At 43.7% G+C, this 11,142-nt stretch overlaps 1 protein-coding gene across 1 annotated transcript in view; it reads left to right on the forward strand.

Annotated features, from left to right (window-relative positions):
• The window catches only part of LOC134965374 (nicotinamide N-methyltransferase-like), a 90,263-nt gene extending 81,061 nt beyond the window's left edge, over positions 1 to 9,202 (forward strand). Inside the window, exons 5-6 of the mRNA XM_063941840.1 lie at positions 7,180 to 7,250; positions 8,243 to 9,202. Of these exons, the coding sequence (XP_063797910.1) occupies positions 7,180 to 7,250; positions 8,243 to 8,663 (492 nt within the window). The 3' untranslated portion in view covers positions 8,664 to 9,202. The remainder of the gene's footprint in view (positions 1 to 7,179; positions 7,251 to 8,242) is intronic.
• The last annotated feature ends 1,940 nt before the right edge of the window (positions 9,203 to 11,142 follow it).

Below are 11,142 nucleotides of genomic sequence, written 5' to 3' on the forward strand. Positions count from 1 at the left end.
GTAGCTATCAATGCAATAATTCTGCTTAACCTACGAATTTATGGTAAATAAATCAACTAGTATAAATCCAGTGTGACTGGGGAAACATTTAAATTTAAACAATTTATGAAATGTGAATATAGTTACTGTGTGTATGTTCTCCAGGGTCCCTGCTCCTACAATATGTAGGGAAAACCACTGGAACTATTAAGAGCAGGTTCAGAGAATTCTGGCAGTAGAAAAATATAACACAAAAAGGAGAGGTAATAAGTTTAGACAGCTCTGTATAGGTGAATCATCTTAGATTTTTAAACTAGAGACTCTCACTCCTAAAGGCCTCAATGAGGCATTGGATTATACATGGTTAGATGGTTAATTAAGGGGGTCATTCCGAGTTGTTCGCTCTGTAATTTTCTTCGCATTGCAGCGTTTTTCCGCTAACTGCGCATGCGCAATGTTCGCACTGCGACTGCGCCAAGTAAATTTGCTATGCAGTTAGGTATTTTACTCACGGCATTACAAGGTTTTTTCTTGGTTCTGGTGATCGTAATGTGATTGACAGGAAGTGGGTGTTTCTGGGCGGAAACTGGCCGTTTTATGGGAGTGTGTGAAAAAACGCTACCGTTTCTGGGAAAAACGCAGGAGTGGCTGGAGAAACGGAGGAGTGTCTGGCCGAACGCTGGGTGTATTTGTGACGTCAAACCAGGAACGACAAGCACTGAACTGATCGCACTGGCAGAGTAAGTCTCGAGCTACTCAGAAACTGCACAGAGAAGTCTTTTCGCAATATTGCGAATCTTTCGTTCGCAATTTTGAGAAGCTAAGATTCACACCCAGTAGGCGGTGGCTTAGCGTGTGCAAAGCTGCTAAAAGCAGCTTGAAAGCGAAAAACTTGGAATGACCCCCTAAGTACGTGCCATCTCCTATGAGACCCAATGTAACTTATTATGTTTGATATGGATATAGGATGAAGACGATATTGGAAAAGGTACAGGTTGTTCTATACTTTTATCCCACTAAACCATAATAATAGGTTAAATATACAAACTGGGGATTTATTTGAGGGTGGGGAAAACTAAGGAGGGGGAAAATCATGTGAAATAGTTGAAAATATCCTTTGAAAAAACTAGTAGTTTTTTCTGTGGATGTAAAACCCAATCTGGCAGATTGTTACTTACAAGGGTTATTTATGTGGAAAATTATCATTCTAAATGGAGGACTTTAATTATTACACATATATGTAGGTATGTGTTCTTATATTTATAATGTTAAATTCCAAAGAGATTTTTCATATATGTGTGTTAATATAGGATGTATATAGACTAGCATATATTATATTGGGACCTTGAATAAAGAGCTCTTGGAAATCACAGAGGAAATAACACTGTTTGTGAATATAAATTGAAAGGTGCTAGCAAGCAATTAATGAGGTCATTTGTTATAGTTGGGAGACTTTTACTTAAGTAGATATATTTTTTTATTATATTGGTATAGTATTTCCATGAGTATTTTATATGAATGTTTTATTAGTCTTATTAGTTTTGAAATCCATTAATGTGGATAACATACGTATGGAGACTCATCAGTTGATACTGCTGGAATTAAGTAATGAGGAACCACAGGTTTAGAAGAGTAAAGGTCCAAGGAGTCTGCAGTCTTGAGACAGTACCAGTGCATTGTGCGATGAAACACGTTGACACTATCACTCACTGGCTTACCTCTACTGCATCACCAGCACAGGGAGATACGCTGCTGTAAGTGACTGAAACTAACCCAGCACTGTGGTCTGCACTGGCAGCGACAAACATCCTGCAGCTAAACAAATAGAACTAAATGCTTACCAGTACTGTTACCTGCCTGGGGCGGTGATAGCCTCACCACCGGGAGAAGAGAAACGGGGACTTGATCACAGTGGAAGGATCACTACAAGTGTGCAGGGATAACTATTAAAGCATCCATGCTACGGTAATCAGTGTTCTGTGTCTGAACTTAGCCGGGACGCCGGCATCCACCATTGACTAAGCGGAACATTGTCACCATTAAAAGCCTGTGAGTTCAGTGAGGTAATTAATTTATTTGTAAATTCTAGTGCAACAAAAATGTAACTTAGTTGCAAAAGGAGATTTATGGTAGACTTACCATTGTTAATTTCTTTCTGCAAGGTACACTGGTTTCCACAAGGAATAACATTGGGGTGTAGAGTTGGATCTTTATCCGAGGCACAAACAGGCTAAAGCTTTGACTGTTCCCAGGATGCATTGCACCACCTTCTCTATAGCCCCGCCTTCAGGCATTGGATCTTAGTTTCGTTAACCAGTCCAATGTAGTAGCAGGTAAGAAAGATGGTAGATGTTAGTTACATAGAACCACATTCTCATGACAGGAGAAGGGACTAGTTGCTAATGCCAAACAAACCCAAAGAAGCTAAGTGCATCTGGGTGGGCTCCCTGTGGAAACCAGTGTAACTCGCAGAAAGAGATTTAACAATGGTAAGTCTACCATAAATCTCATTTTCTGCAGCGGGGTACACTGGTATTCCACAGGAAATTACATCGGGGATGTCCTAAAGCAGTTCCTCATGGGAGGGGATGCACTGTAGCGGGTACATGAACCCAACGTCCAAAGGAAGCATCATGGGAGGTGGAAGTATCAAAGGCATAATACCTGAGGAATATGTAGCCACCTTGCACAATTGTTCATCGGACGCACCATGGCGGGCCACCCAAGAGGGTCCAACAGACCGAGTAGAGTGAGTTTTGATAGCAGCAGGAACTGGATGACCAGTCTGCGCACAGGCTTGTGCAATCACCATTCTAATCCATCTGGCCAATGTTTGCTTATCCGCAGGCCAACCACGTTTGTGGAAACCAAACAATACAAACAGGGTATCTGACCTCCTGATAGAGGCAGTCCTGTCCATGTATGTAAGAAAGCCCGTACCACATCCAAAGATTTTTCCTTGGATAACATTCCAGAAGAGTTGAAGGCCGGAACCACAATCTCTTGATTAAGGTGAAAAGAAGACACCACCTTAGGTGAATAACTTGGGCAAATCCTCAGAACTGCATGGTCACAATGAAATATCATGAAGGATGACAGGACAAAGCTCCTAAGTCTGACACCCATCTAGCAGAGGCAATAGCCAACAAAAACAGGACCTTAGCAGTTAGCCATTTAAGGTCCACCGACTCAAGAAGCTCAAATGGAGGCTCTTGTAGGGCGTTAAGGACCACAGATTAATCCCATGGAGCCATCGGATGGACAAGGGAGGCTGAATCCTTAAGACACCCTGAGTGAATGTATGAAGGTCAGGTAGGGATGTAATTTTTCTCTGAAACTATACCGACATGGCAGATATGTGAACCTTGAGGGAGGACAGACGAACTCCAAGATCCAGAGCTTGATGTAAAAAAGCCAGAAGCCTAGAAGTACTAAACTTATAAGCATCATAATTCTTAGCAGCACACCAGATGAAGTAAGAATTCCAGACCCTATAATAAATCCTTGCAGAAGCCGGTTTACGGTCCTTTAGCATAGTTTGGATAACCGCCTCATAAAATTGTTTGGCTTTCAGGGGGGAAGCTTCAAGAGCCTTGCCGTCAAAGCCATTCTGGTCAGGTGTGGGTAGACACAAGGGCCCTGAATGAGGAGGTCTGGGCATTGAGAAAGTAAAAGAGGACACTCTATCGATAGACCTTGCAGGTCTGAGAACCAATGCTCTCTGGGCCACTCAGGTGCTACTAGAAGAAGCATTCCTCCTTCTTGTTTGAACTTCCGTAGTACCCTGGGCAGGAGTGACTCTGGAGGGAACACGTAGGACAGCCTAAAGTTCCATGAAATTGCCAGTGCGTGCATGAACGCTGCTTGAGGATCCCTTGTCCTTGATCCGAAGACCCGAACCTTGTGATTGTGTCGAGACGCCATGAGGACTACATCTGGTAGACTCCACTTGTCCACTAGGAGTTGAAAGACTTCCTGATGAAGACTCCACTCTCCGGCGTGTATGTCCTGACAACTGAGGAAATCCACTTCCCAGTTGAGGAATCCCAGAATAAACACTGCCGATATTGCTTGCAGATGGCGTTCTGCCCATTTAAGTATTTTTGACACTTCCATCATTGCCATGCGACTACGAGTTCTGCCTTGATGATTTATGTATGCCACGGTGGTGGCATTGTTTGATAATACTTGAACAGGCCAGTTCTGAATCAGAGGCAGGGCAAGTTTCAACGTATTGTACACTGCCCGCAATTCCAGAATGTTTATCTGGAGGAGAGATTCCTCCCTGGTCCACAGATCCTGTAGAGAATTTGGCTCCAACATCGCACCCCAACCTCTCAGTCTGGCGTCTGTTGTCAGGAGGACCCAGTTGGAGATCCAGAAAGGACGGCCCCTGCTCAACTGTTGGTCCTGTAGCCACCAGCTCATTGACCGATGAACTTCTGGAGTTAAGGAGATCATGTGAGACCTGATCCAGTGAGGCAGGCCATCTCACTTGCAAAGAGTTAACATCTGCAGAGGGTGGGAATGAAATTGAGCGTACTCCACCATGTCGAAAGCCGACACCATGAGGCCTAGTACTTGCATCCCAGAGTGTATCGACACCCTTTGGCAAGATAGGAAGTATCTGATCCTGTCATTAAGTTTCAGGACTTTTTCTGTAGACAGAAACCGTCTCTGACTGTGTTTGTCCAACAGTGCCCCCAGGTGCACCATGCTCCGAGCAGGTAACAGTGAGGACTTCTTCCAGTTGATGGGCCACCTGTGAGCTTGTTGGAATTTGACCGTCAGATCCAGATGGCCGAGGAGGACATCTTGGGAGTTCGCCAGGATCAACAAGTCATCCAGATACGGCAGTATACTGATTCCCTGACAGCAGAGAAGGGCCATCATTACGGCCATAACCTTGGTGAGAATCCGAGGGGCTGAAGCCAGTCAAAATGGCAGGGCCTGGAATTGATAATGTAGGTTGCCAATAGCAAACCGCAGATACTGCTGATGCAATATGGGAATAGGAATGTGCAGATAAGCATCCTGTATGTCCAGGGATACAATACAATCCTCGGGTTCCATGGCCAGTATTATGGAGCTCAGAGTTTTCATACAGAATTTGGACAGTCTCACAAACTTGTTCTTAAATTTGAGGTTGAGTACAGGCCAGAAAGACCCATTTGGTTTCGAAACTAGAAACAGGGTTGAATAGTATCCCCTGCCTTTCTGTGGCAGGGGTACCGGCACCACCACTCCTGTGTCCAGGAGGGATTGCACAACCAAGTGTAGAGTTTGTGCTTTTAATGGGTCTGAAGGAATAACCATTGAGCTTAACTGGCAAGGGAGACTATTCTTGAAAGAAACTGTGTAACCGTGAGAGACCACTTCCTGCACCCAAGTAGTCTTTAACTAGGCTTGAGTGAACTGTAGAAAACAGCCTCCCATGCGGGGTTCCCCAGGGAGAGGCCCATCCCATCATGCAGCAGGCTTGTCTTGTTTGGAAGCAGGCTGACAGGCGGCCCAGGATTATTTACGTTTGTGCTTAGTGGTTTTGGCAGCACAAGCCTGTTTGGGGTACACCTGACCTTTGCTTTTCCTGGAGGTGTAAAGGAATGAAAAGTGGTACAGAAGGGTTAGTACTTTGGGAGGAAAGCAGTTTTAGCTGAATCTTGTTCAAATCCTCCCCAAAAAGGATATCACCCTTAAAAGGGAGCACCTCCTGGGTCTTCTTTGAGTCCAGGTCCACCTTTCAGGACCTTAACCACAAGATTTGGCGTGCCAGTATAGACGTAGTAGATGCTTTGGCCGCCATTACACCTGCCTCAGAGGCCACCTCCTGTATATAGTGTGAGGCTGAGATGACATAAGTCAGATATTGTCTATCAGTATCAGGAAAATTTTGAGGAAGCTTATCCTCAATTGCCTGCATCCATGCTTCAATTCCTTTTGCAGCCCATGACATTGCTATAGTGGGTCTATGTATAGCACCTGTAAGGGAGTAAATAGACTTCAGGCATACCTCCACACACTTATCTGTTGGTTCCTTCAGTGAGGTGACAGTAGTGACTGGCAGAGTAGATGACACCACAAGGCGGGTGACATGAGAGTCCACCGGCAGTTGAGTTTACCACTTGTTATTAAACTCCGAAAGGGATAGGATAAACAGCTAACATCTTTTTGGATAGGGAAAATGTATTTCCTGGTGATGTCCACGATTCCTGACGTATTTCAACTAAATGGTCAGAATCTGGGAATACTACTTTAGCAACCTTCTGACATTGGACTTATCAGGTTCTTAGATGTAGTAGTGGGTTCAATCTCATCATCCATTTGGAGGATCAGCTTAATAGCTTCCACTAAGCTTAATAGCTTCCACTAGGTCAGGAACATCAACCTGGGTTGTAAATTCCTCAGAAGCAACTTTATCAGTGTCTGACAGATCAGTATATTCCCCAACCTCTTCGAAAGAATCATCTGTAATATTAGAAGATTGCGAGGAGAAAATTGCCCACTTATTAGATGACCCCTTATTATTAGAGGCTCGTGGGGTAGACTTCTGTGTAACCAGTGCATGATTTGATAGCTGTAACTGGGTAGAATGAGTATCCGCCCTAGGCGGATTAACTACAGGGACAATTTGTGGCTGTAATGGCACAGGAGGTCCCACAGGGACCTAAGCTGCGTCAGCAGGAGGCTTTGAGTATTTCTACTAACAAGCAGATATTGCAATCACTCACAATTTCTGCTTGTTGAAGGAGGCGGGGAGGGGAGGGGAGGGGGGGGGGGCGGCTCCGGTCAGAATGCTAGGAAAAGGATAGCAAATTCTGCTGATTATTAGAATTTGCTATCCTTACTGAATTAGGCTCTATATCATGTATTTTATGATATTCTAGTTATTCTCCATTCACTAGGACAGTATCCAGAAATGATATTCTTCCTGAATCAAATCTATAACACAGAATGAAATAAATAGGATTTATGCATTTCCCAAGTAGATATTAGGCAGAATTAGTAACCCCCCATTATGTGGGAAATGCCGCCTGGAGCTGTTACGGTTACCTCAAAAAGAGAGGCAATTGCAAAACCACCTGTCAGGATCCCAGTGATTACAATGCCGACACCGGAATCCCAACAGGCAGTGAATTGATGGTGCCGGAATACCAGAGCAACAGGCTTTTTTCCCCTTTCCTCCCCTTCCCTCTGGCACAGCCAATTATGCAAACTCTGCCCCACAGGAAATACAAGAATGAGGAGCTGAATGAGCAGCAAGAACCAGGCAAGTAAGGGAACCTTTAATGGGTGCTTGGTGTGTTATTGAGGTTAATGGGTGCTGTGAGAAGGGGAGTTGATGAGTGCTGGGGGTGAATGGATTAATAAGTGCTAGGTGACAGGGTTAATGGGTGTTGAGCGTGAAAGGATAAATAGGTGACGGGAAGGGTAGGGGGTAATTTTTGCTGTGAGGGGGGTTAATGAGTGCTTGGAGTGTAATGATTAATATGTGCTGGGAGGGTGTGGGGTAAGAGGTAATTTGTGCTGTGAAAGGGCTTAATGAGTTCTCAGGGAGATTGGATAAGTGGGTACTGGGTAGCAGAGGATATGGGGTGCTGACAGTGTGGACAAATGTTTTAATGGGTACTGTGAGGGTGAGTTGATAAATGGAAGTGCAAAATGACTGTGTCCAAATTGTCATAGACCAAGTGTGGTTTTATGGAAATGTTTTGAAGGGGTGTATTGGGAAATTAGGGCAGTGATTAAAATTTTTGCCTAGGGTGCCTAGAACCCCCACACCAGCCCACATGCCAATCATAATTGTACATGTCACTAAATGCTTCCACTAACCCAAAAGTGGCACAAATGCTCTAAGATCGACATACCCTAATTATATTGTATGAGGATAAGCAAAAAAGAAATCTGATAATCTGATCATCTTCAGTCTTATTCTCTGCTTTATGATTTATTTTAGCTGTGTTTTAAGCAGAGAATAAAGCAGGTAGGAGCTGTGTGTTCCGGATAGAGGTATCCAATGGCCACCTGTTTCCCACCACTACCATATAAAATGTTACTGAAAGATTAAAGGGGTGTCTGATTGAAAATGTAGAATAATGACCAATCTCTACCATTTTCGAGGAAAACTTCTAGAAAACAAACAATGCCTTCCAAAATTCTACCTTCCCACCCATTGAGTCTCCATATAAAACTATATCCTATTTCTCATGTGGTGGCATGGCTAGTCCTAGATCCCAGTGAACTTTATTGTGTTTGTATATTTCAGTGACCAGTGTCAGGACAAAGATATGACATTGAAGACAGCAATAACAAAGATCATGAAATGTGACATTGACAATGAGAATCTCACAGACCCGGAGGTGCTCCCACCAGCAGACTCTGTCTTCAGTGCAGCTTTCTTGGATTTCATCAGCAAAGACCAAGATGATTATATAAATAATTTCAGAAAAGTTGTGAAGCTACTAAAACCTGAAGGACACCTGATATTGTTTGGGATTTTAAATACAACTTATATGATGGTTGGGCAGGACAAGATACATGTGTTCAGATATGATGAGAAATTTGCAAGAAAAGTTCTCACTGATGAAGGATTTGTTATTGATCATTGTGCAGTCCATAAAAAAACAGCAGATAGTGACCTTATGGACTATGAGGCATTTATGTTTATTACAGCTCATAGAGAGTAATAAGGGCCTGATTCTGAGTCACATGCTGTGTTGGGTGCAGTTGAGCATTTTCTTTATACTGCGCATGTGTCTAAATTGCACTGTGCATACATCCTGATTGTGTTTGCACACAGATGAAGTAGCTTTGAAACACGCATGTAGAAGTGTAATGAAAATGTATTAGGTGTTACCATGTGTGGTTTCAGAGAGGAGGGGGCCCATATACAGGTTCTGTATGGGCCAACGCCTCTCCGGTGGTGCAGTAGACTCTGGCTTCGTGCCACAGTTTACTCTGCATGCACAGGTCTCTGAGAACTTGGCACCTGCACCTTGTTCCAGGGAAATCTCTACTGCAGATGCGTAAATCACAAGGATAATGGCCACGGAGGACACTTTCCCTGTGACTTTTTGCAGCTCTGCAGCCAATGCAGGGACAGCGGAGTGATAAGTATAATTATATGGGTGCAGGGTGTGTGGTGTGTGGGTTTGAAAACAGGGGGCATGGTTCACAATCATACCTGTGAAGCCATGCCCCCTTTTGCCAAGTCCATGTCCCCTTTTTGGGCGCAGGAGTCCCTACTTCACCATGGAGAATATTGGTTGGTATGTATGTGAGTGTCATGGAAGTGCTGCAGGTACAGATGTGTCCACTTACACCTTTTCTGTACATACCACGGCTAAACTTTTTCTAAGTGCAGCGAGTGGATGGATTTAATAAAAATTGTTTCCCATAATAGAATATGTATAAAGTAGCATAATAAAGCATGGCTAAATCTCTGACTCTATGGCATGCAAACCGTGCCATACATGGCAGGATATAGGAAAGGTGTATGAGGACAAATCTGTATGTCATGAAGTGGCTGTGTATAGAGATGTTTAGATGCTCACGCCTAGCATGGGGCTGGGGTAAGTGCCTATGATGTGACTGATGGTGACATGTAATGATGTACTGAGCGGTGTTACTGTGTCTACAGATGCTGGAGGTCAGCGTCTCAGTCCTGGCACAGTCAGACGCAGTTTGTACACCAGGGGAATGGCTTCTACCCGCATTAGCATATAGTCACAGACACAACTACACCAACAGAAGCGGCCGCAGCGTGTGACTCAGATCAGCCCCTACTGTAAGTCTGAGATACAAATAGACATAAATACACCAGATCTTCCTGTCAATGTGCAAATTATAAACCTTAATAATAAATAATCACATATATTACTGTACATTTATATTGAGCTGATGTTAAAACCTGATCAACAGATAAAGTAATTGATTATCTCTTGCTGTTTACTGTGTTATTAAAGCGTCTGAGATTTATGTATGATCATTGAGTGGTTCTGTCACCCACCAGGGATCATTGTTGTCATAAGCTCAGCAAACTCGTAGTTACTACAATAACCCACATATCATAAACTCCTTAACAGCTGAGGGCCGTACAGTTAAACTTAACAGTGACAACAATTATACTTAACATCTAAAATAAAGACTCAGGGGGTCATTCTGAGTTGATCTCTCGCTAGCTACTTTTTGCAGCGCTGCGATCAGATAGTCGCCGCCTATGGGGGAGTGTATTTTAGCTTTCCAAGTGTGTGAACGCTTGTGCAGCCGAGCACTACAAAAAAGTTTTGTGCAGTTTCTGAGTAGGTTTGAACTTACTCAGCCGCTGCGATTACTTCAGCCTGTTCGTGTCCGGAATTGACGTCAGATACCCACCCTGTAAACGCTTGGACAAGCCTGCGTTTTTCCAAACACTACCAGAAAATGGTCAGTTGACACCCACAAATGCCCTCTTCCTGTCAATCTCTTTGCGATCGGCTTTGCAAATGGATTTTTTGTTAAAACCATCGCTCAGCAATGACCAGCTTTGTACCCGTACGATGCACCTTGCCGAGTTTTGACCTGATCGCTCCACAGCAAAAAATCCTAGCATGCGATCAGGTTGGAATGACCCCTCCAGAGACTTGAATTTGGCATAAAAACTTGACGGCTATTTATTTATAAGTATTAAACTAAATATATCTAATAAAGGAGGGTAAAGAAATTAAGAGTATGGTGGCAAGAAAGAATAGCAGTAACAGTCCACACCAAATGCTCATTACAAACCCAGCCAAGTAACAACACTAAAACACCAAACAAAGGTATCCACTCATCCTTCACTTGACTACCCACCCGTGTGGGTGGTGAGGCTTCCCCCCTTAAGGTGATCCAGCAGATGTTATAACAGTCATCGAAGGTGAGTGCACCCAAAATAATTATCAAACTCAACCAACAACAGGTAATAATCCATTCTTTCCCAACAACAATCGAGGTTCTGACAACAGAAACCACGCACCGCCACCATACCCCTAAACCAAACCGACAACCATCAAAAAGAGATCCTCAACGAAGATAAACAAGCCTACCTCAGTAAGATGCACCCCATCCCTCCTAAACAGGTAAAAATACCTAAACCTGATCCTGGAATGCCTAGCCACAAACCCACCATTGGCTGTCACCACCTTGGAC

The sequence above is a fragment of the Pseudophryne corroboree genome, chromosome 10 (genome assembly GCF_028390025.1).
Source record: "Pseudophryne corroboree isolate aPseCor3 chromosome 10, aPseCor3.hap2, whole genome shotgun sequence".
In the NCBI taxonomy this organism is placed as follows: Eukaryota; Metazoa; Chordata; class Amphibia; order Anura; family Myobatrachidae; genus Pseudophryne; species Pseudophryne corroboree.